Below are 26709 nucleotides of genomic sequence, written 5' to 3' on the forward strand. Positions count from 1 at the left end.
GGCAGACATGCAGTAGCTCCTCTTTTCTCCACTCTCTCCAGAACAAAACACCGGGCCGAGGAGCGCCCCTGTCCCCCTCGCCGCTCGCTTGCAGCTAGCTGTCGTCTCGTCCGCCGGGGCTTTTTTGGACTCCGTTCCCCAACGACACCCCCGAAATCATGGCCTCCGACGGCATGGACGAGCGGTCCCCGCTGTTGTCGGCACCCAACTCGGGGAACGTCACCCCGACCGCCGCGGCCCCGCCGCCGTCCTACCTGCAGGACCCCAGCAGCCCCCGAGGTAAACACACACACTAAAGACCACCTCTCCTTCATGCACTGCAAGGCATGCTGAATCACCGAGCTATGCTTTATCATGTCAATGTGAAACGGGCGTCGGTATTGGATCGATGACAAGAACTAGAGCCCTATTTCACAAAAAGTGCAAATTGCTTATCTGTATTAATGGCATGCCCATTGCCCAGATATCGACCATATGAAGTGGTTAAAGGAGAAAGGCCTCCTACAGTTAAAATCCTGTAACAGCTCTGCTGCATGTTAGTTTTTGCAGCATAAATGCTTGCATCACAGTATTATGCAGTCGCCGGTTCTCCTCAACCAGAATGTGATGGTGTGGTGTTGCCAGTCAGATGTTGCAAATAAGTGATTGATGTGATGGGGAGGAGGCTGGAACAGAAATATCCATGGCCATTGCATTCTGGTACTGTAGCCACACAGTTGTGTCCAGCTGCTGCATACTAGGGAATCTACATATCTACAGGCTTAAAGAATCATATTGTATCATTGTTTTGCAATGCCATTATTAAGATGGCTATTATCGTTATTTTGCCATTTCCCTTATCAAGGGGGGTGGGGCCATATCACTGGATAGGATTGATGATAGCCCAAGCACCAAAGTCGACCTGGTCTCGTTTTTAGAGGACAATGTTTTGCCTGGCTGCATGTTCTAGTGTGATTTCAAACATTCTTATAATCCAACTGTGACATAGGCATGAACAATTGTTTCTAGGTATTAGAATATCACCGTCTCAAACAAAACATCTCAAATGTAGGCTACTGTGCCAATGCTTATAGATCATGATGAGTGACCTCGGCACATCTTCAGCTCTCCCACCCAGTCAGTGGGAGGATGCATGTCTTTGTCACGAGCGAGCAAGGCCTTTTCCACTGAGTTACTCTCAGATGCTCTGGCTGCATGCGTAGCAGAACAATAAATGCTGGCAGAGGCTGTAAGCTCCCCGAGGGATAAATACATCATGTGCATAACCCTGTATGCTGGGCCCAGAAAGCTAGCTAAGAGAACAAGGAGGGTGGAATCATTTTAACTTAGTGGGAATTTGAGATGGATAAGCTTGGTGCTGCAGGCTGCCCTTAAAAAACTTTCATAACCACTAAACCCAATAACGTTGTTGTCGGGCAGAAACCTCTCCATCGCCATATTCTAACTTTTTGTGTTTTTTTCGTAAATTAATGCTCTACTAGATCATACTACGACACACAAACGCATCAAAAGTAGCAGATCTACAAGCTCAAAACATGAACGTTTTCGCCCCACAGTCGGAGACTGTATACTTTGTTGACCGGGGTAACCCATTAATTATTACCCCCTCCTTTTTCCCCTCTACACCAAATATTTTAGCTGAAAATAGCCCATCTTGTAGTAGTGCAGCGGCGTAACTCAGTATATTAGACCAATCGTTAATTTTATGATAAAGGGCCAAATTTGGCAGAAGTGTTGACAGATACTGTATATTGGGAACAATACTGGATATTGGGCCATCCCTCACAATATGTCACTTAGTGCCATGTTGTGAATGTGAACTTGTAGATCTGCTACTAATACTATGTTTGCCAAATGTTCACCCCAGAATAAGGATGCTAGGGTTTATGTGCTCAACATGTCCTTACATATTTATTGACATTTATGGTTTGATGCCTTTCGTGCCATAGATTCCCCCAGCCCTGTTATCAGTAAAACAGGAGTTTTCTCCTATACGTAAGCTTTTACCCCAGTCAGGGGCAGCTGTGGCATTTATGAAGTCTACTACTACTAGCAAATGAATGGATTCATTGACCATATAATACTCTTTAGGTACATTCCAGGACAAACGGCTAAATGGCAACGAAAAGAACATTCTCGACAATTCATATTTCACCCCTGGAGTACTGTAATACTCAAGACTTAAACTTAAACTTGTTATGTGACCAAATGCAAATGAATGCTGATATTTCTTGACCTAGTTTCCCTTTCCCCCTCAAAACCTGATGACTAATTCTCTGTGTCTCTTGGGTCATGTGTTGAAATCCAGTCAGTTCTCTATCAAACAATGAGTAAACAGGATTATTGGGAATCAAAGAGGGCAAAACAGCAGAGCTGTTTTCTCTATCAAGTCATGGAAGTAACGGGCATGGTGGCACAGTTGGTAGTGCTGTCGCCTCACAGCTAGAAGGTCCTGGGTTCGATTCCCGCTCGGGACGCTGTGGGTGCTGGCGGCGTGTTTCCTCCTCCGCGTCATCAGTGCCCATACCCGAAGGCAGGGTTGGCGAAAGGGCCTTTCTGTGTGGAGTTTGCATGTTCTCCCCGTGTCCCCTAGGGTAGGTACCCCCACAAAAAACAAGCAGTAATCCTGGTCACTAAACTGCCTCCCCCTGGCCAGCCGGGGCGCCTGATGGAGGGGAAAGGAACGCGTCCAACCAGGGAAACTCCCCCCTGTCAGGTGTAAAGGAGCAACTTGGACACTCAGGCATGAAGGAAGCATGAGTTCAAGTCCGTTGCTCTCCCCTTGTCCCCCATATATGGGGACTAGGTTGGTGGAGGGTGTGTAGAGCCCAGGATCACATTAGATGATTGACACAGGGGTGAAAAATGGGTTACAAAATCGTGGGATAAAAATATATATAAAAAAAAAAAAAGTCATGGAAGTAACATGCGTGACGTATTTATTTAATATGCAGAATGTGATGTCATCACACAGATATCGACTCCATTTGCCCAGTGGACGGGACACTTTGTGAGCGGAGAAGTACAGTATATCTTAATAGAGTCGACTAGATAATTAGATATCATTCCTGTAAGTAGTTTCAGGCTACAATAATTAATATTTAAGTAGTACTAATAGTTTCAGGCTACTGGAATTCATATTCAAGTACTGAGCATGTCCCTGCCATTGATTTTATTTATTTTTTATTTTGAAGGACTCAGATTCAGTGCGTTAGGCCACGGACCCCCATTTTAAGATAATAAGATATTTGATTTGTAATCTCTGGGACGCCAATCTAACAACCTTTTTGTTCGACAAGTCTGATACTGTATGGTCTGTACTCTGTCAGTTGGTCTACTGGCTGTGTTACATAAAATACTTTACTGTAAGTACTGAGGTCACAGTGAAACTCTGATCAAAAGAGACATACTTGTAGTTGTATTTACTTATTTACTATCAGTCACTCATGCATGTATAGCTGGGTAGTGGGTACCCACTGGAATCTCCTCAGTGTCCCAGGGCGTCCCCAGGTCCCACATTGAGAGCCTCTTCTCTACGTAGTGTCAAGATTCACTCAGAACCATTCCAGAATCAGAAGTGATGGAGTTGATGCTAATGCAATGATGGACTCTGAGTGCCTTTCATTCTTGAAGGGAGCCATTGAGAATTTGAGATGTAACCATTACTCAAGAATCATTAACACAGATTAAAGGGACACTTCACCCTTTTTGCAAAAAAAATAATATGTTAATGACATTTAGAAGCTTTAGAATACTTTCCTGGGGGTCTTTATGTGTGTAATATGTGGATTTAGCTATTTTAGATTGTAGCAGTGAGCACAGTGTCTCTGATGTCATGGACACTGTTCTCACTACCTTCCTGGACTACAATTCCCATAATTCTTTGGTGCACTGCTCCTCCTTGTGGATAGGGGGAGAGCTGTCTTACTGAGACAACATGTAGTCCAGGAAGGAAGTGAGGCCAGTGTCCATGACATCAGAGACACTGGGCTCACTGCTACAATCTAAAATATCTAAAACCACATATTACACATAAAGACCCCCAGGAAAGTGTTCTAAAGCTAATAAACGTCATTAACATATATTTTTTTGCAAAAAGGGTGAAGTGTCCCTTTAACTACCAAGAACAAAATACACTGTTGCAGTTCACCCTTGAAGTGAGCAGGGCTGTTGCCATCCATCAACTTATGTCTGTTGGTATAGGTCCTGCACAATTAGGTAATGCAAAATACTAGTAGTGATTTTTTTTTATGTTCCACAAACAATTATGTGAAACTTGGCAATTCATTCAAACATCTTATTTGGTTAGCTGTTGCACCTTGAACAGGTCTTGTCGTCATGTTACACAAGTGTTGATAACCAGAACAATGTGCAGCCCATGTAGACAACACATGGTCGGCTGGCATGTAGGGCAGCAACAAAGGATCTCCACTTCAGTCTGTTCCACTGTCCTACGCCAAGTGTTCTTGGGTCGGCCTCTTTTGCGTTTGCCCTCTGGTGTCCAGTGAAGTGCAGTTTTGGTGATGTTGTCTTGTTCTCTACGTATTACATGCCCAATCCATTTCCACCGCCTTCTCATAAGGATGGTATCCATGTTTTGTTGTTTGCACAGATCAAGGTGGTGTTGGTTGGAGATGGTTTTGACATAAGACATAATTGGCATCAATAAAGGTTTTGCTTTTAAAATATTCCCACAGGGGGCCTTTGTTGCTTGTTGTTTTGTTTGACCAAAGATATGATATATGATAAAGTAAAAGTACAACGAAAAAAACAAAGCAATTGCACATCACTTTCTACCAAAAATCACCATTTCCAACCATTTATTCATAATCATGAATTAAGATTGTAAATGTAGCCATAATCGTGCAGCCCTGACAGGGGGCAGAGATCAGTGACTGTCAGCATTCTGCTAAGGCTGCATTTATCATAATATTTCATAGTCTGTTGCATTATCATCGTCATTAATAGCCAGTATTCCACAGCCCACTGACACAGACAAAGAATGGGAAGTCTTTTATTGAACTCATTTATAGCTTAAAGCAGCAGATTAAGGTCATTCTAGGCGTGTCAAGGTTTCAGTAAGGACCCATAGTCCTCCCACAGTTCACTTCAGGTGGTATAAGAGATATGTTTTTGTTTAAATAAATTTTGGATAGCTCTATATTTCCATAGTAATTATTTGTATAGCCTAGAGTGTTTGTTCTGTAACAGGGGTCGCCCTGTCTCTCCAGCTTTAGTAAAAAAATAAAAAGTTCAGTGTGGGAAAGATAATTCATACAGGATAAAGAATAAACAAATGCATTGGAAGTGATGAAACAAAGACATTGTACAGTATATAGTTTGACAGGGATACCCCTCTTACTAAACAAGCACGCTATATCAACTATTGTTATAGAATTATTATCTAAATATAGAGATTGAATTTTAAACAAATATATCACTTACACAACCTTTAAGCCCTATTTTATACTTTGGCATACGTTTGTGTGATGACATAGCTGATCTACAAGGCAAGCTCATTGTGGTGAGCTTGTAGATCTTTTTGTAGATGTTTGCCTATATATGATGACATAGCCAAAATAGGGATGCCAATTTGGTAGTGAAAGACACATGGTGTAAAATGAGGAAACATGACTAGCTAGCTATAGTCTGATATTCAGTCTGATATTCAGCAGCCTGCTGGGTGGCTAATCTGGCACCAAGTGAACCAGTGCAGTAGTCAGCCAGCCACCAGGCTGTGTGATGGTTGTTGTGGTCTTGTTGATGGTAGTAAAACGCCTTCTCATCTTACCCTCCCTGGCGCAGAGGGCTTCCAGTGAAACCATATAGGTCCTATATACTATTTCACCAGTGCATTAGGACGCTGGCAAGCCACAGAGGAGGAAAACAAGAAGGGAAAGTAGACTGCTGTGCTGAAAGTGGCTGTTGGTTGATGGTGCAGAATTTGTATTCATGTTCTTGATGTTATAGTGGTATATATCATGATTAAAATTGAATAGAATGCAGTAGAATAGAAAACGGAAAACCTCCCACCCAACTTATAAGGAACTTGATATCAAATAGATGGAACGTTTAATACACACTATAATTATATGGCAACTTGGCAAGTCATTAACAAATAATTCTGCATCGAGTGCGGCCTCAATAATTCATCATCGTACCATAACAGAAGCTGGCTGAGTTGACCAATGCAGCTCAATAAAAGAGCACAGAGAAAGAGGGCCCAGTCTTTAGACATGGCGATATTGTATTTCTAATGTGCTGTCACCCAACCTCAGTGACAAGGCCACTTACTGTATGTGATCTCAATCGGAGTATTGTCACTGTCAAGAAGTCCTTTAACCCATTCTGACCTGAGATCAGATTCTAAAAATGTCAGTCGTTTTCAAAAATAGCAGACCTACAAGCTCGTATCGCGCCACTCGGTGGCGCGATATGAGCTTGTAGATCTGCTATTTTTCAATAGGTAAAGCACGACATGATGCTAACAACAAAATGGGTTCCCGTTCAGAATGGGTTAAAAGGAAAGAAAGGATATAGGAAGGAATAACATGGTTTCACTTTAACTTAATCACAGAATCTGTTTTTATTATCACTTCTACAATATTCACTAGGCACACGGGGGCAAAATACCGTTCTCCACAACTCATGGTGCGTCACATTAAAAAGCAATAGACACATTAAAAAAGAGGCAAAGCCTTTTAAAAACATTAACAATGTAAATAGAGCAGACAACATTGGCAGAAGAAAGTGCTGATGCATTCAAAGTGCAATAAAGGATGTTGGCCTTGGGGGTGGTATATGGCGAGCATTCAGTGCTCTGATGCTGTGAGGGAAGAAACAGTTTGAAGACCTGTTCGTGCTTCCCCCTAAGCTCTTGGAAGGAGTTGAAAGAGATGGTGGGAGGGGTCAGTCATTAGTATGCTCATGGCCTTCCAGACACATCGGCATCTGCATATGGGGCGTAGGGTAGTCTCTCAAGACAGACTGTTGAAGGGGAGGCGCTGTTTTCCCCAATATTTGACGATGGGATTCTCAGATTGGGCGTAGGGTGACACCTGTGATCTTCTCCGCTGCTCTCACTATCTGCAGGGACTTGCGGTCGGCATCTGTACAGTTCCCAATACCAGACAGAGATGCAGTATGCTGGCCAGTGTGCTCTCAATGGTTCCTCTGTAGAATGATGATGTCATAACTTATAATAGAGGAAGGGGAGTTCTCTCTGCAGGAAGTATACGTGTGTCTGCCTGGGCTTCCTTGGTTGAGAGCTGAGGTGTTACTGGACCACTTGAGGTCATCAGCAATATGCGCCACCTGGAACTTAGTGCTTTGAACTACTATTTCCATAGCAGCCCCGTTGATGGTAAGTGGGGTGTGCACTGTGCACACTAGGGCCTCTAAAGACTATCTCCTTGGTTTTATCCACATTTTAGGATATGTTGTTGTTATTGCACCATATGGTCAGTTTCTGAGGTGAAATTGTGTTATTCCTACAGTTTCATGTACACTTGCTTATGTTTGAGAAAAATATAATTTAATAAAAAGCTATGACGATGTGAGAGGATGATATTATTGGAAGTATTATTTGTTTTTAAATTAGGAACTTGTGTTGTTAGTTTTTCACCAGGAAGTCAAGGGATAAAACCGATACACCAGTTTGTATCATTGTTGGAAGAGAAAGTTGGCTTCTCTGCTGGAAATGTTTGACGATAACCCATCAAGCTTTGAGCAGTGGTTTACCATTAACTGTGTGCTGTGTGAGACATGTCCATAGTTCCCTTGAGTTTGTGACAACTACACATTATTGTTTTGCAGTATATACACAACTATACAGTTATGAATTATTATTTAATTTATTATACCAGTTGTTTGTACTTATTTCCCAATAGGGTGGCAAATTCTATACCTTTTTGTTTTTACTTAAAATACATGTTCAAAACTGTAACAGCCATAGCTTGTATTTTCACTATCAATACAGGTAAGGGGATTTGGACTTAACTACTGTACACTTCTAGCCGTTCACTGGCCCAAACTGACATGATCATTCGATTGAAATTAGAAGCACTTGTGTTTTGTATTGAACGGTTTTGTTTTTTGTGGCTTGGAGCTGAGCTGTCTTGAAGAAGATTGAGTGTGTGTACGTACTTGTTTCAGAGAGAGTGAGAGACTTGAGTCATGATTGATAGTATCCAGTGCATCTGCATCATCAAGTGACGATTGCAACCGCACCCCACGTCTAACTCCTCAATTCATTAAAATGAGGAGACCCCTGTTACTGGACATGTATGTGTTTAGAAACCAATCATAGAATTTCCTTTACAAAGCCCCGTTGTTAATCTTTGGGGTGGAAAAAGAAGACTGTTGGCCTACAATGACATTGCCGAAAATTGTGGAAGTGGTTGTTGTACACTTTCATGTCCATGTCGCTCTGTAGTATACAGTGACGATGTAAAGGGAAGTGGTGAATGAAATGAAAGCCTGAGTGAGGTGACGTAGTAAAGGACTGGTCGAGTTAAAAGAGAGCCGACATGCAAGGAAATAGTAGTAGTAGTAGTAGTACTAGCCCATTCTGACCTGAGATCAGATTCATACGAGGTTTCCGCCGGACACACACTGGTCTGATGAACCCATTCTGACCTGAGATCAGATTCTAAAAATGTCAGTCGCTCTTCGATTTTTCAAAAATAGCAGACCTACAAGCTCGTATCGCGCCACTCGGTGGCGCGATATGAGCTTGTAGATCTGCTATTTTTAAATAGCTAAAGCATAACATGATGCTGACACCAAAATGGGTGCCCGTTCAGAATGGGCTAGTAGAGTCTAGTAGTGACTGGTGCAAACGTATGGATTAAGCCGATTAGAAAACAGAAACCTGGAGGAATGCGTACTCTAATGACAGAAGGATAATATGGGATTAAAGGGACATAGTACAGTATACTGTAGCCACCACGGTAGCCGTTTCATACAATTTACTGTGCTTCCAAAATATTTTTAAAGGTCAGGGTTTTTTAAAGGTCAGTTTGGGCCTAAAACAACATTTACGTTCATCAGAGACAGCCCATTATTTTCATCCGTGCATCCAAGTTCCTTATACACCACACACAATTTGACACGAATGACAGATTTGTTTTTATTTGTATTGTTTTTATACAGTTATAACACGAGGTATGATTTACTGTATATTATGATGGTGATTCAGTGCTATCGAAGCACATTCAAACTCAGAGAATACCAGGTGTCTGTAGTCTGTACTCCTACTAAAGGAATGAATAAAATAGTAAAATCATGTTTTTGATCTTGTCTCAAACCACCCCTTAATTATTGACGCTTATCCTGAAGGCAGGGTGGCCACTTGGGAATGGGACGGTTCCCGTTTCAATCCCTGGCTGCCCCTGGGTTAGTGTTGAGCAAGACACTTGGCTCAACGCCTATTAACTGCTCCGGGGGAGAAGGTTGGTGCCTTGCATGGTATGCTCCGCTCCGTATGTGAATGAGCAATGGGTGTGTCTCATTACCGGAGAAGGAGATGTAGTCTGCACACTGTTCTGTAGCTCCCACAGGAATTTTATTTAGAAGGATGACAACGTTTCGACCCCTTATGTGTCTGCGTCAGGTATTGACGTCAGGTTGATACCGTGACGAAGACCCATAAGGGGTCGAAAGTTTTGAAACGTTGTCATCCTTCTAAATAAAATACAAAACAGTGTGCAGACTACATCTCCTTCTCCTGTACGTATCTTTTTGTTCAGTACCTGAAAGTCTTTTAGAGATGTGCATACTTTCTTTTGGATTCTGTGTCTCATTACTCTCATACCATGAGACCGGTTAAAGTTATAATCAGCAGCTATTTGGCTCATTTTCAAAAAGTGTAAAAAATAATGTGCTTTTTGATGATTTGATTAATCGAAAAAGTAATCAACAGAATATTTGCAAAGAAAATAATCAATAATTGCAGCCGTACTTAAAGCTACACTATATAACCTCTGCACGTCTGAATGACAGCAAAGTCAGAGAAGCGTCGTGTTGTGTTCATAATGATATGTCCTGCTCTCCCACAGAAGTGGAAACGGCATTCATAGACCGCGTGTGACGTGGAATGAATATATTATTTACCCAAGTGATGAAATTAGACACCAGAATAGCACAGCATTATGTAAATATTGTGATGTGACGGTATAGGCTGACAGTAACGTATACAATGCTAGAGGGTGTGACCATGACTTTCTTCTTTCTTTCTTTCTTTCTTTCTTTCTTTCTTTCTTTCTTTCTTTCTTTCTTTCTTTCTTTCTTTCTTTCTTTCTTTCTTTCTTTTTTTGATGCATTGTGTGAGCTTGTAGATCATTTATTCATAGCATTATACAGGAGCTCATGTGGCTTATAGTCGCTTCTTTTGAACTTTTTTTATAGACCTTTTTGCTTATTTCTCTTGCAAAATCTGGCAAAACTGCTGGCTTCAGATCAGTAACTGAGAGCTCACGTATTGAGCATTATATCCAGTGAGGCGATTCAAGACCATTCTTATATTGGCTCTGTTTTCACATGTCATAATTATCAATAAGGGAGTGTACGAATGACTATAGTTTGATGTGTTATGTGTATAATTTTACATATCTTTTGTCAAGATTTTGATAATCTGCACATTTTCCGAGCGAGTTCCTAATTAATTAGCAAATCAAATCAAGTCTCTGTGCGAGGCTTGATGTTATGAAAATACTTTCATCTTGTCAGAGGCGATTATACTCAAGGAGCAATCCTATAGCATAAGAAATGCAATCTTCATAATGCCTAATCTATAACCTGCTAATAAGAACAATGTTGATGTAATTGACAATTGTTGATTTATTCTTATGTTATAATCACAGATTATCAACAACAATGCACTTTTTGTGTGCATGCACACAAGCGGCCTGGCGGTGGCAGATCAACATGGAAAGCATACATTACTCGAAACTAAAGCGTTCTTACTCCTGTAACAAATTGTGCTAGCGGCCGAAACATATATCTTTCATATCCTCATAAAAGAGGATTTGAACTTAACCCATTCTGAACGGGAACCCATTTTGGTGTTAGCATCATGTCATGCTTTAGCTATTGAAAAATAGCAGATCTACAAGCTCATAGCGCGCCAACGAGTGGCGCGCTACAAGCTTGTAGGTCTGCTATTTTTGAAAAATCGAAGAACGACTGACATTTTTAGAATCTGATCTCAGGTCAGAATGGGTTAAAAGCTTGAGTCAGGTGTGTGAAGCCAAACACGGAGAGAGATGGCAATGGCATGTTGTCTGCATGTGGTTTTGTTTTAACAGCTCGCTGTGTGCTGTGTCCCCCTCCCTCTTCCTGTACCCTAAAAGCGGAACTACCTCCCCCTTACACAGCCATCGCCAGTCCGGATGCGGGCGGTGTGCCCGTCATCAATTGCCGCGTGTGCCAGTCGCTCATCACCTTGGACGGCAAGCTGCACCAACATGTGGTCAAGTGCACCGTCTGCAATGAGGCTACGGTAAGGGAGTGCAAAACGCACCTTTTTCTCTCCTTTTTATGTTTTCTTTCTCGACTAAAACTTTTTGCTTAGAAAATGGAAAGGGAAACACGTTTTTAGCCTATCGTCGCTGTTGGGCAGAAACCTCTTATCCATATTTTAACAATATTTTAGTTTTTTCGTAAATGAACGCCCTACTTGATCATACTACAGAGCGTCACACAAACCATCCAAAGTAGCAGATCCACAAGCTCCAAACACTTTGATCTGCTACGTTGGCTGTTTTTTAGCCCATTCTGACCTGAGATCAGATTCATACGAGGTTTCCACTGGACACACACTGGTCTGATTAACCCATTCTGACCTGAGATCAGATTCTAAAAATGTCAGTCGTTCTTCGATTTTTCAAAAATAGCAGACCTACAAGCTCGTATCGCGCCACTCGGTGGTCGGTGGTGAAAAATCCAGACCGCGAGTATCTCAACGCCTGCTACAGGCTACAAAACATTGTCTTGCCCCAGAAACGGCGCAATAAATGTCGTTTCTGAGATAGAGGGCTTTGAATGCAGCTCATAGAATGCAAGTGGCCACTGTCCCACTTTGAGTCTTATGCTAACGAACGGTAGCTATTACGATTCAATCGGATAAAAACATGGATTAAAGAATATAAACCCTGGAAAACACTGGCAGGCTAGGGTACTAATTTAACCCTACGGTTTCGCCGGGTTTGGCGGGCTCCATGTTAAGTTTTCACTGTCAGTGGATCAACACCAGCAGATAACGTGGCCAAAATCAGCACTGTGTTTTGTCAAGTCCAGAGTCTCAACACAAGCATCTGTTGTGATATTTTACAGCACTGTGTGCCTCCGTACATTGACAAGCTTTATCTTGATGCTGATCCTTTTCAGGCAGCACTTGGCACCTGCCCACACAGAGCCAACACTACTAGTAACTGGTGTACTGACCATGGTATTACTGTGCTTAACTGAGCAGCCAACTGGCCTGACCTGAACCCCACAAAGAATCTAGGTTGTGTTGTCAAGAGGAAGGTGTGAGACATGAGACTCGACAATACAAATGTGTTTACGACTGGGCTTCCATAACACCTCAACCGTGCCATATCACCACCATGCCACGCCACATTGATGAAATAATTTTGTTCAAAAGTAGCCCAGACCAAGTATTGACTGCATACATTAATGTACTTTTCAGATGGTCTCCTTTAAAAAAAACATTATTTTTAGTGGTCGCGTAAAATATTCTAATTTGTTGAGATAGGTTTTTTTGATTTCCATGAGCTGTACGCCATAATCATCAAGATTAAAACAAAAATAAGTTTTAAATACTTCACTTTATGTACAATGAATTGAGAATATATGAAAGGACGAAAATTGAACTTTTCTAATCCATTGAGATGGACCTGTAGAACCAATATGTCGGAAATGTCACGTTCTAGGCACTGGGAGGCAAAAAGGTTTGATAGAATCAAGTCAGTGAGAGCTGGACAAGCTTCAATCAATCAATGAACAATAACGTCCTCTAACGCCAGGGCTCCACTGGGCGCGTTGCGTCACAAAACGAACAGGTTCAATTTTATGGTGACGGAGACGCGACGCAACGCGACGCAGACGTGCCCAGTGGAGCCCTGGCGTTAGTCATATTTGTTCAGGAAGATAAAGGCATTTCTGACTAACGGTAGTCCTGTAATTGGGGATTGTCGTTAATTTTACATTAGTGACACATAGTGATATGGGTTTAGCTTGCTTCCCATGGTTCTATTGAGTTCACAGATAACTGACAGTCATGGACAGCTGTCTGTATTATGTCTGATCTGAAACGGCTGTATATTAAGCCTGAGCGGCAGACACCTTCATAGTTAAGGTCATGCATCAGTTTATCCACTAGGTCAGCTTAGTATGTGTATATATATAATATATATATATACAGTCACTGTCGGACAGAAACCTCATATCTCCATATTTTATCTTTTGTGTTTTTCCGTAAATTAATGCCCTGCTACTACTTGATCATACCACAGCATCACACAAAAGTGGCAGATTTACGTCGTGTTTTCAGCTTGTAGATCTGCTACTTTTGCTCTTTTAGTATAATTTTTTTGTAATGCTGAAAGGTAACAGTTCGACAATAGTGTGTGTGTGTGTGTGTGTGTGTGTGTGTGTGTGTGTGTGAGAACGGGGACAGTGATCAGAGAAGAAGGACAGAACTGAACTCGGGTGACAAGTTAAGATGCTTCTAAGACCCCATGGCAAACAGGTGTCCTCAAGGATGCCAGTGTCTATTTGTGGCCGGTTTATTGGCCGGTGTGACTTGAGTGATATGTGGCGGCGGGGAACTGAATTCCATAAAAACTTCAGTCTTGCTTTTGCATATTGTGATTTATGATTATCACATTTGTTGGTCAATGGTCGTCATCCGCGAATTGAAAGCACTTTGGGTCAGCTCATGTTGTGACGTGCAACATACAATAAAGATGATCCACATTTTACGCTAGTTTTCACTTGCTGCATGGTTGGCCACATGCCACCATCGTGTTCTTCTGTACAGCTTGTGAGGAATGAGCCCCATACAACCACAGCCCTTCTCCACCCCATCAAAGCGGTTTCTAAGCAGCCACAGTCGGGCGCGTTGACAGAACCAGTACTGACATGGCCTGACGGACAACCACGGCTGAACCTAACGAGCATTACTTTAACCCATTCTGAACGGGCACCCATTTTGGTGTTGGCATCATGTTATGCTTTAGCTATTGAAAAATAGCAGATCTACAAGCTCATATCGCGCCACCGAGTGGCGCGATACGAGCTTGTAGGTCTGCTATTTTTGAATAATCGAAGAACGACTGACATTTTTAGAATCTGATCTCAGGTCAGAATGGGTTAATCAGACCAGTGTGTGTCCAGTGGAAAACCTCGTATGAATCTGATCTCAGGTCAGAATGGGTTAACTGCATAGATGTGATGATGACAGTGCCTTGTTTACCTGTCACTCTTCATCAAATTGAAGATAATGCACCCCCGGTCTAGACTCCGTGCACGTTAGACCTATTGCTCATCTCGTCCGATATACCCACACAAAGTGGACAGTTTGATCAAACAGGTGGGTCCTTCTGGGGAGTTCCGTATAGATTTGTATAGCCTTCGAACAGGCATGAGCGGCATCAGTCCAAGACAAGAGAGACCGCAGGAAACGTCACCTCCTCCATCTGTGGAAGCCTGTGTGCCCCAGGGATAGGGCTGGGGCCAGGGATAGGGCTGGGGCCAGGGATAGGGCTACGCTCCCAGTGTGCCCCAGGGATAGGGCTGGGGCCAGGGATGGGGCTACGCTCCCAGTGTGCCCCAGGGATGGGGCTACGCTCCCAGTGTGCCCCAGGGATAGGGCTGGGGCCAGGGATGGGGCTACGCTCCCAGTGTGCCCCAGGGATGGGGCTACGCTCCCAGTGTGCCCCAGGGATGGGGCTACGCTCCCAGTGTGCCCCAGGGATGGGGCTACGCTCCCAGTGTGCCCCAGGGATAGGGCTACGCTCCCACACGAGGAGCCACGCTCAGAGATAACTGAGCTGTCGTCTGTCTACTGTCTGTCTGTGAGCTGTCTGTCTACTCATCCGACGGGAGACTCCACCGTTTAGATCTGTGATCATTATTTTATGATGGTGTTGATTTTGACGAAAGAATGTTACAAAATGTCTGTCGACTACCTTTTTATTCACTGACGAAAACTAAATAAAAACTAAGCTATGACAACTAATACTAGAACTAGACTAAACTGCTAGGGAGGGACTAGTGGAGATCCAGTAGAACTAAAACACAAGTCATTTCATGTTTTGTTACGCTCAGGTGTTGTGCTCTGAGAATTGCAGATCTTGAGCTTGTAGTTATTTCCAGCATGAAACAAAGTGTAAAATCAGTAGACTAAAACATTTCACATGACTAAAATATGACTAATCCTAAATGAAATTGTATTCACAAAAGACTATGACTAAACTAAATCAAAATGAGCTCTCAAATTAACACTGTTTTATGATTCGCTGCATGTGCATCAGACGTTGTCAGTAAAAGTCCTGATCTTGTGTGTTCCAGCCCATCAAGAACCCGCCGACAGGGAAGAAGTACGTGAGGTGTCCCTGCAACTGCCTGCTGATCTGTAAAGACACATCCAGGAGGATAGGATGTCCTCGACCCAACTGGTACTACAAGCGCCATCACACAAAGACAACATCATGTCATTGTGTCTGAATGTTGAATCATAAATAAATATTGGAACCGCCTGAGAAAACATTTCACTTGAATATCATTTTAACCACACTTATCCTGGCATCCTGGCGCGCGTGTTAATCGCAATTATTTAACCCATTCTGACCGGGCACCCATTTTGGTGTCGGCATCATGTTATGCTTTAGCTATTGAAAAATAGCAGATCTACAAGCTCATATCGCGCCACCGAGTGGCGCGATACGAGCTTGTAGGTCTGCTATTTTTGAATAATCGAAGAACGACTCTGAATCTGATCTCAGGTCAGAATGGGTTAATCAGACCAGTGTGTGTCCAGTGGAAACCTCGTATGAATCTGATCTCAGGTCAGAATGGGTTAATCGTCAACTTAAATGTTGTAAATGTGACGGCCTCTAAACATGCCTCTCTTCTTTCAAAGTGCATCATCAGAATGTGCCCTCCAAAAGGCCTGTTCATACTCCAGTTCTCGGTGATGAAAACGCCTTTGCCTGTCTCTGCCCCTCCCACAGCAGACGCATCATCAACCTGAGCCCGGTGATGGTGATCCCAGAGGAGCAGCCGGCTCAGCCCGCGCTGCCCGTGGAGCCAGTGGGCATGAGGGTGGTCTGTGGACACTGTGGAAACACCTTCCTAGTACGTTAGTGGGCATGAGGGTGGTCTGTGGACACTGTGGAAACACCTTCCTAGTACGTTAGTGGGCATGAGGGTGGTCTGTGGACACTGTGGAAACACCTTCCTAGTACGTTAGTGGGCATGAGGGTGGTCTGTGGACACTGTGGAAACACCTTCCTAGTACGTTAGTGGGCATGAGGGTGGTCTGTGGACACTGTGGAAACACCTTCCTAGTACGTTAGTGGGCATGAGGGTGGTCTGTGGACACTGTGGAAACACCTTCCTAGTACGTTAGTGGGCATGAGGGTGGTCTGTGGACACTGTGGAAACACCTTCCTAGTACGTTAGTGGGCATGAGGGTGGTCTGTGGACACTGTGGAAACACCTTCCTAGTACGTTAGTGGGCATGAGGGTGGTCTGTGGACACTGTGGAAACACCTTCCTAGTACGTCTGTCTGGCCAATCATCCACTTACTTCATCCTGTATTGATTATTGTTCTTTTATTTGAGGGGCACTATGCCCAGCCTTCCGGGTTTGTGTGAACACAAACATTGGCTTGTGATTGGCTGATCGCCCCATAGCGATGATTTGATTGGCTGAGCAAAGTAATTAGTTAAGATATAAAAGTGAGGGCAGAAAAGTGAAGACGACAAAAGTGATTGGCCGGAATGATTCTTGTGTGTGTTTTTATTACACAGATCCCCATTAGCTGCTGCCTTAACGTGGGGTCAAGACGTTAATTTACATTAATCACAAAATGAAACATCTCGCATAAATCAAGTATCGCATACAAAATACATTTAAAAATGATAATAAAGACAAACCAATGTGAATTAATCAGATTCAAAATGGCACAGTCAATAGTCAATCCAGTATGTAAGTTCAGCATAATATAGTATGTAATGTTTAAGTTTCCTAATAATCAAGCTTTTTTTCCCTTTGATGTTACGCTTATCGCTTGGAAGGCGATTCCATTGTGCAATTGACCTATACAATTACAGCCCTCTTCATTGAATTGGGTGAAGTTATCAATCCACCACTTGCCTGTAGAATGGAGTTGTGTTTATAGTGGGTATATGCATCATGCAATACGCATCCTACATCCTCTGTCACATGTCTGTAGAATGGAGTTGTGTTTATAGTGGGTGATAGCGGTTTGGATGGGTGGGTGGCCGGGTGAGTGAGTGATGGATGGATGGATGGAGACAGACAGACAGATGAATGTTTGTTGGTAACACTGACTGAGATTGGAAGGGGGAAAAAAAAACAAAAACAAGGCAACATTAGGTATAGACCGTTTCACGCAACAAACTGAGGGATTGAGACCCTGATGGAGTAGGATGACAACTGGTAGAATAGGGACTTGGTCTCTGTTGGGACTAGCGCAATCTTAGAACCTATAGCGTAACAAGAAATATATAAAGAAAGGGTCCCCACCCAAATTGTTAGAAATCATCTTTTCCCCGCAAGTCTTTACTCTTGAGAGTCTGAGGTAACAACATGGGATGGGACCCGTCCCGAGCTGTGGTTCTAGAACCCTGGTCTGTGGACGTGTGGGGTTGGGAACCACGTCTCTTAACAACACTGTGCTCGTTGTTGCTTGTGGCGTCCGTAGGGCAGCGAGGACGCCCGCTCATCCCAGCCCCTTACCGAGCTGCCCACTGACGGCTCTCCCCCACCACAGCAACAGGTTGAGGAAGCTGGCCTTTCTGCTCGCTTGGGGGGCTCCGATGGGTGGACATTAACCATAGCCTAACCCAGACCCAAATCTCTGTCTTTATTTACACTGGTGCAAAAGTGGCTTTTTTCCTATTTAGTTTTAAAGAGAGTTTTAGCCAATGGGATATCAAACTACAGCCTACAGTTTTACTGCCCTTTTCAAAGGAGTAGTTCACTGAAGAAATGACTTATACTCTATCAATTACACACCCCATGAAGCCTTGAATTCATGGTCATCAAATTATTGTTTTAGTATTGTAAAAAAATAAAATAAAACTCCATTAATTCCTTGGGTTGTGTTATTGGTAGAAAACAAGTCATTGTAATTTCATGGGGTGTGTAATTTGTAGAAAACCTTTTTTTTTTCTTTTCCCCCCCGTGAACTACTCCTTTATGTGGTTAAATAATGGTTAGTTAACTTCTAGCAGTGCTCCAACTTCTCTTGTCTGGGACTTTTTTAATTTCTACCTTGACAGCCAGATCTCTCCAGCTTGTGCTGCAGTAATCCCTCTTTTCAGAGACGGGTGTATGAAAGCCACATTTTCACTCGTGTGAAAAGGACCCGTTTGATTAACTTCACCCATGGTAGGAGAAGAAATATATACTTTCATTAACCCTACTTTGTTGACAACAGACGACTTCATAGAATAAACAATGACACCGCCAGCTAACAAGTAGTTTTAGGTGCTAAATAAACTCTTGAACTGTTCCAATTCCTCACTTCTTTCCTTGACACGGGAGATTCCAATGTTACCACGACTAGTTATTTCAAATCAATACCAATGAGGCTATTGTTGATTCTCCTCACGCCAACAGTAGAGTTGTGTGTGTGTGTGTGTGTGTGTGTGTGTGTGTGTGTGTGTGTGTGTGTGTGTGTGTGTGTGTGTGTGTGTGTGTGTGTGTGTGTGTGTGTGTGTGTGTGTGTGTGTGTGTGTGTGTGTGTGTGTGTGTGTGTGTGTGTGTGTGTGTGTGTACGTGTGTGTGTGTGTACACGCGCGCGAACAGAGGGACAGTCTACATGAAAAGTTAATTAACATGACTTTTCATTGTGTGTTCTCTTGCAGTGGATGGAGTTACGGTTTAACACGCTAGCCAAGTGTCCACACTGCAAAAAAATGTGAGTCCACCCTGACTTCCACCGAACATACACTCAACACAATCGACTGGATTGCTATTTTCACCACACACTTGTACTTTACCCTGAACCAGACCTCTGTTTCCCTGTAGACAACCAGCCCAGACAAGTGATAAGAGGGGTGAATTATACTTAGTCAATCTGGGGAACCCAGTCGGGGAAAAATGTATAAATTGGAGGATCTGTCCTCAGAGATTAATACTCAGTTGCCTGCCACTGGCATATTACCAAAGGTTGCAGACAAGGCAAGCTCATAGAATGTTGCTATGTAATGCTTGGTGAGCTTGTCAATCCGCATTTCTTTGGTCTTCGGTAAGGCGTGCAACCAAGTACAAAAGCTGGTATAATATAACACCTGGATGCGCCCTATACAAATTCCTATGCACATGTGCTTATATTCATGCTGCTGGCTGGCTGTGTAGGAATTTGTACTGGGCGTGTCTCACGTAGATTCATGTCATGCCAGATTAAAGATGCTACAATTCTATGCCTTATTGCCTCATGATTGGTATTGTATTATCCAGTTGATGGTCTGACTGATTTATCTATTGCAAGATTAAAAAAAGGTTATTGTTACATCTTATAGTCAAGTACATATAAGACTAAAAATAAATCTACAGAAGAATCTAGGCTTAGGAAATCACTCTTCGCAGTGTTCTGGTTCAGTGGATCAATACAATGTGGACAAAGTGGTACAGTAGTGGGAATGTGGACATGTGATAATGGGTAGGAGGTGCTACCAGAGGCTAATCTCAACATGTGACGGGCATTAGTGCTCCTGGATGCTGAATTGGACCAAGCACTCGACACAGGGACGGTGATGGCAAAGGTGTCTGTATGTCAGAGCACTGCGAGATAGTGGGGGATACATCATGCTACAAGCTGCAGTACAGCTAGCTCTTATTTTATTGATTTACTTCCATCTCCAATTCACCCCTCTCTGTGTCTTTGTCTCTCCTTTTCTCTCTTCATCTAGAGTATGTAGTTGTACTGTATGTATCTGGCTGTCTTGTCTCTTAAGGCAGACAGCAGATTAGATTTGGAGAGAGAGTAGATGGAAGGGACGGGGCTCAAAAGTAGGGGTAACACCTTTTTATTTATTTTTTCAATTTCTAGTTAGAAAAACAGGGTACTTAAAGATTATGCTCTGTGAGAAAGTTAGGGCAAGATTACATTTTGTGAGAGAAGGCGGTGGACACCATTTATTTATGACACAAATCAAAAGCCACACTTGGATTTATCTGCCCCATGTGACAAATCTGAGTAATCTTGACAAATGCAGCATTATATATAATTATAAATTACTCAATACAATTATTCATTGTATTGTATATTATATGTATATTTGTGCTGGTGGGCTGACACAATAGTGTGCCATACTGTAGATCAGTTTACCCCCTGCTAATCCTTAAAGGAAAACAAAGCCTAATGATGTTGATGCCCAAAAATATGCATGCCAGGTTGAAGGTGGTCCAGTGTGTCTGTGTTTATGACTATTCAGCCCATGAAAAGTATTAAGAAAAAAGCTTGTGATTAAATTATAACACATCCATTGGAACACAGGTTCCTGACCTGTAAATGTAAGGGATTTGGACATTGGACACTGTCACCCGACAGTAACAGTGTGAGAGATACACTCAGATGGAGGCTTGGGTCTGACGCAGCAACACTCGAGAGAGAGAACCATAAAATAGGAAGCGAAACACAGAGGACGTGAGGGAGAAAACTTAGTAAAGATTAGTCAGAAGAACCCTTAAGCCATCTGAAAAAAATGCTTTAGCACAGTCACATGTATGGCATGTGAGAGAGTAGACTCAGTGGAGTGAGCCCACTCTCTCCCTTCCTCCCGAGAAATACTGATCTCAGGTCAGTGGGGCGCATTTCAAGCTAACTCTTTATGACGGCCTCTGTGGAGTAAAATACAATATTAAATTCAGGACTACAGGATCAGGGCATGTAGCCCAAATGTCGGTGCTTTTTCATCTGTGATTGGAAAAAGGCACCGCGGGAGGCTGATGCCTCACGGCAATGGAAGGACATCATTGGCATAGTGTAAACAAATGTTAAATACACTCATTTTAAATAAAGTGTTTTGTGAATGCTGCGTTTTCTTTTTTTGTAAATGAACGCACTACTTCAGTCACACAGAAGCATCAAAAGCAGCAGATCTACAAGTTGTCAATCTACTACTTTTGCAATTTTTGAATTTTTAATCCTGAAAAAGAACTGTTTTAGACAGAGGTTTATGATGGAGGTTATGAGGTTTCCACACAACGTATGGAAACCTATATTTATCTCATAGACTGACCTGTTTTTGTTCCTTTGTTTTCCTCTTCTTTTCGCTGTCCGCCACCCATCCAAAGATCATCTGTTGGCAGTGCGCTGCCTAGGAGGCGATGTTGTGCTTACATCACTGTAGGAATGATCTGCATCTTTATCGGCGTGGGCTTAACGGTAAGTCCTGTGTTCCTCTGTAGACGTTAAGTCTCTCTGTGTATACTGTATTATTATATTACGCTGTCTTCAAAATCTGTCCACCAGAGGGTGCTGACAACATGACAGTTATTATGCCTTCCATGCATTTGCTGGTTGAGTACAAGTGTGACAGGGAGAGAGGTGTCATGAGATTATTTAATTGATACCCAATCTCTTCTGCTCTTGCACATTTCTAAACTGTTGCATAAAGATATATCGTACAGCTGTCTTAAGACGTTTATCATATGACCTTCTACTTGTACTTCAAATTTATTTATTATCTTACATATAATTTACTTCATAAAAAAGTGTGTTGTAATGATGTATGTCCCACCAACATTTCACTGCTCTCTCTCTCTCTCTCTCTCTCTCTCTCTGTGTGTTGACAGGTGGGAACCCGGGACTTCGCCAGTCGCTACCAAGCCACCTATGTGTCGTGGGCGTTAGCCTACCTGCTGGGGCTCATCTGTCTGATACGGGCCTGCTACTGGGGCGCCATCAAAGTCAGCTACCCTGAAAACAGCTTCGCCTAGAGACGGGAAGTCACAACGCCACTCTGACCCAGTCTGGCAGCAACATCACACTTAGTTTCTTTTTTTTCTTTTTTTTTTATTACATTTTTTTGTTGTGATTTGGGTGCTCGAGCGGAGTGGATCATACAAAGGCCTGGACAGGAACCATGCACCGAAGACTGGGTTCTCTGCTTTGGCATGTCTCCAGTCCAGAGTTCTGATTCGCTGAGCAAACCCCTTTTCGTGTCGGTAAACGGTCTCTGATTGGGTCCAGAAGGAATGAGATCCAAAAGCCCTGTCTCTCTGGCACAAATTGTCCTAAACCACTTAAACCTCAGCTTCCGTATTGTGGGGAAACAGAAGATACAGTAGTATAGATCCCTGAGGGACTCCGCTCAACCATGTGGGGTTGAGTACTTAAACCACTTGAACACTAGCGTACCTGTTCTGGGGGGGGGGGGGGGGGGGGGGGGGGCTTAGTGGATATCCAAGCTCACAAACGTGTTGCAACACAACACATTTTGAGCTTGTAGATCAGCTATTTTCAGTAAAGGTATTCTGTGGAGAGAGAAAACAGGAGGCGGCTTAGTATACGTAGGGTTTAAGTGGTTGAAGTGATTTTTATTCTGAATCGATAACACATGCATATTAATATAATAATTATATATATATTAATTAATTGGTTTGCTAAATGATTAAAATGTGATTTTATTTCTCTCTCTCAAAGGAAAACGAATGCCATAAAATCCTAAAATGGATTAGTTATGCCAAGTGGATGGATTTGGATCATTTGTGACTACTTTGAGTTTTTTTTTTCTTCAGCAGCCTGGTGGATATACTGATGATGGTACGCGCTTGTTATCCATCAGACAGAAGCCAGACAAACTCCTACGAACAATGCACCCATTGCACTGCAATTTATGCAATTGAAGGTGTTTTTTTTGCTGCTAGTTTAAAGCCAGTTACAGAAAGCTGCATATTCATACTGTATTGTAACCATTTACCTTGCCTGTGTGTACACTGACAACATAGTATTAACTCTATGATTTTTAAGTCTTGAAATGATCGACTTAAAAATTATGTAAAAAAAAAAGAGCGACAGAGAAGAAATTGCCATGAAAGCAAAATTAGTCTTTGGTTGAGGTTTGGGTTTTGTAGTTCCTTTACCAGGATGGTTGAGGTTTGGGTTTTGTAGTTCCTTTACCAGGATGATATCGAATAGTTGCTTCGTTTATTACAAATTGGTATAAAAAAATAATCATTTACATACATTGCACAGTGAAAGAGATTATTGTCACTCGTTTAGCGCATAAACGAAGGTAAAGCAGTCTGCCGAAACTATTAAAACAACACATTTTCTTTCTTTTTTTACTTCCTGCTGATTTTCATATATGACAATCCAGATTATTCAGTCTGAATCTTCTTCCTTATTTAAATAGTAAAATCTACAAGATGTTGCCATTTTTATAAAAAAAATATACGTATTATTAATACAAATTCTGTGTTGGATTTAGCAGAATCCGTTTTGTTTGCAAGTTTGAGTGCCGCTTCGCTGTGTCAAAGAGGAGACTAATATTGTGGAATATCAATTTCCAATCAACAGAGCAACTATTGTACGTACCGTATCTCACCAGTAATTGCAGTTACACATTCTATACAACCCAAACCTCTACTGAAGTAAGATTTAGCACAAAAGAAAGTCTGTTTGTGCAATGTCACAGCCCAGTATTAACGCTTAATTTAAGCTCCATCGCAGGTTGATGTTGCTTGCCAAAAAGAACAGATTGACGTTTTATTATTTTTTTGCCAATCGACGCCGTGATACAGAGTATACATTTGAGCTTCAGTCAGAGAGCGTCCAGTCAGGAGGAGCTCTTGTGAAAGCTGTTGGACTGTGTGCCATGCTGCTTTTTGTTTTTAATCCAGCAATAACCTTTGTGTTCGTCAGACCTTCTAACCATCTCTTCCTTAATTCCTTCCATACCCTAGAGCAGTGGTTCTCAAAGTGGGGGCCTGGGCCCTTAGGGGCACTGCCAGGGTCCAATTGGAAGAGAGAGGATTTTTGTCTTTCTTTTTTTTAATTCAAATTCCACTCATGAGATTGTTGGCGCTCATGTTTTTGCAGTGCCATTATTGACAAGTTCTAAAATATAAAAAAAAAAAAAAGAAGCAGAATTAGCTGACCTACAAGCTCACAACGCTTCACATTGCAAGTGCGCCGTGAGCATATACCACAGATCAGCTATTCTTTCTTTTAGTTTTAAGGAATTTTGCAATAGGGGTCCCTGGCAAGGCAGAGTTTGGGGACCCCTGCCTGGTACCCAATCTACTCCTCAGTGTTAATCTCACTCTTGAAAGTTTACAAAACTGCACCATTTTTACACTCCATTTAGTTCCTAACTATCAAACATTTACAGTATCTAGAGACCCCCTGGAATCACCCCAAGGGCCCCTGGGGGTCCCTAGATCCCACATTGAGAACGGGTGCCCTAGACTCGCTTTGCGTTCCTCATTGCCTTTAAGTTGCCTTCCTTGCAAGGTAGTACAGTACGAGCCATCGCAAAACATGGATCTCCGCACATGTTTGCATGGTAGCCAAATCTTCCTCAACCCAGGTGTGTCCGTCCCCTTTTCTGTTCCAGAAACGATAGTCAAAGCTTAAATAGTTCTCCCTCCCACCTGTGCTTTAGAATGTATCTTCCTCGCTTGCCGCCCATTTTGGAACTTCCTGTGAACTCTGCTAGCTAGAGTAGCAACGCTATAGGCTAACTCTGCATCCCTCTCTTGACCAATGGGCACAGTTTGAACCTCTAATATTTGTTCTGAATGTGATGATGATGAAACAGAAAATGATATTAATAAAAAATAAAAAACTTTGTACAGTTAAATCATTAGGTGGAAAACGGTAGTGGCAGTTGGAAGGGAAAAGATGGCTCTTAGGTCTTTTTAAAGATGATAATTTATCAATAAAATTGACAAAACCTCTCCTGGTAAAGCGTTGTCATTGGTTCTTGGTTTGGCACATTGTTGAATGTGCAGTTGTGCATTAAACGGGATTCTGCTGCTTGCGGACGACTTAACCACAGAAACACATCTGCTATAATCTTCATCTCGTTTTTCCATATGCACACTCCAGGACTATAGCAATGATTATCAGAAAATAGAGCTATATTAACACTATTAATCACTTTTTTTTTTTTTATCTCATGTCGTTTTCTTTTTAGTATCTGTACCCAACACTAGATATCCCAATATGTCAGGATAACATTCAATCTGTCACTCCTGACAGCCTGACACCTACTGTGTCCTTGATGTGCACCCAGTAACAGCTGTGAAGGACAACATCCTTCCCTGGGGCTGTTGATGGGTGTCCAACCAAGAGGGTTGTTTCAACTGCCGATGTCACCTGGGCAGAGAAATCTACCTTAATATTGATCTGTGTGGAGATTACTCGTGTGTGACAGAGGGTTTGGCATGCCTGGCAGGCAGTGATATGGGTAATATGCTTTGATCATACATGGCTATGAAGAGACTAACCCTTGCTACAGAACTATACATTGAAAGATGTTTTATCGTAGTGATTTTCAAAGAAATCTTGTCAAGGAACTGTTTTAGGAAAGGCACTCAACATTTCTCAGCCTGCTGTATTGGCGGTAGTGCCCATCTATGTCCATGAGGGGGAGACATTTGCAATGTTTTGAACAAAGGCAACACTTGGAGAGGCAACATACATATAAGGCTTTGTGATAGGGCTGATATGACTTCAAATCAAAATCATGGTTATTTTACAACTATTGCCTAGCAGATCTGCATATCACGAGGTGACACAGGAACTTAGCCTACAATGGCTATTTTCACAATTTATACTCGACGTAAGTGGTTAACAAGACTAATCCATGTAGTTGATTTTTTTATTATTACAAATATAGGCCTATGTATGTATATATATATATATATAGAAAATATGCAACTCAATTATTAACTACATCTCTTTTATTATCCTGCATGAGCAAGATTAAATTGGTTTATTCGTTCTAAATGACTTATTTCTTACTTATTTCCGCATAAAAGTGTCAGAGTGTGAGGAAATAAATGAATAAACACATACGCACAGTATGTGGAATTTTTCCAAAAATACAACTGACCACTTTCAGATAAACAGCATTATATTTCCCCATGACCATACGCATGAAATACAACAACAATATTATATTTATTTATCAACTGTGATTGAAACAGCGAATAGATTTACACACATTACAGACACATTGAATATGGAAATGATAGAATACTGGTATAATGGCCCACTTTATGAACACTAATTGACTCAAGAAGAGCTCGTCATCTCTTCCATTGTCTCTCTCACACCCTTTCAAACACACACACACACGTTTAAATTACCTGTTAAGGAAATTTTACGCCATTTTACCATTTCACTGCTGCCGGGCAAAAACCACTCCATATTTTCCCTTTTTTATGTTTTTTGTAAATGAACACCCTATTTGATCATACTACAGTGTCACACA

At 42.2% G+C, this 26709-nt stretch overlaps 1 protein-coding gene across 4 annotated transcripts; it reads left to right on the plus strand.

Moving 5' to 3' along the window:
• Positions 1-25168, plus strand: pip4p2 (phosphatidylinositol-4,5-bisphosphate 4-phosphatase 2). Of its 4 annotated transcripts, none has more exons than XR_014569555.1 (9): positions 1-279; positions 11352-11500; positions 15577-15683; positions 16239-16362; positions 17958-18032; positions 19126-19178; positions 21560-21650; positions 22061-23326; positions 23364-25168. XR_014569555.1 is itself a non-coding variant. In XM_083770174.1 (8 exons), exons 1-8 carry the CDS (start codon positions 159-161, stop codon positions 22202-22204), a joined length of 864 nt encoding a protein of 287 aa, XP_083626300.1. In that variant the 5' UTR covers positions 1-158; the 3' UTR covers positions 22205-25168. The 4 variants fall into 4 exon arrangements, 1 of the variants encoding a protein (XP_083626300.1); XR_014569557.1 differs by having other exon boundaries at positions 11376-11500; XR_014569556.1 differs by lacking the exon at positions 17958-18032.
• The last annotated feature ends 1541 nt before the right edge of the window (positions 25169-26709 follow it).

The sequence above is a fragment of the Protomyctophum parallelum genome (genome assembly GCF_964188405.1).
Source record: "Protomyctophum parallelum genome assembly, chromosome: 1".
NCBI classification, from domain to species: Eukaryota; Metazoa; Chordata; class Actinopteri; order Myctophiformes; family Myctophidae; genus Protomyctophum; species Protomyctophum parallelum.

What these genes read in the sequence shown, in the direction of transcription:
- pip4p2 (XM_083770174.1), top strand. Translation starts at nt 159, where the DNA reads ATGGCCTCCGACGGCATGGACGAGCGGTCCCCGCTGTTGTCGGCACCC. An exon ending in TGTCCACACTGCAAAAAAAT is followed by an intron (nt 19,179 to 21,559) that starts GTGAGTCCACCC and finishes ACCCATCCAAAG; the next exon opens with ATCATCTGTTGGCAGTGCGC. An exon ending in TTATCGGCGTGGGCTTAACG is followed by an intron (nt 21,651 to 22,060) that starts GTAAGTCCTGTG and finishes GTGTGTTGACAG; the next exon opens with GTGGGAACCCGGGACTTCGC.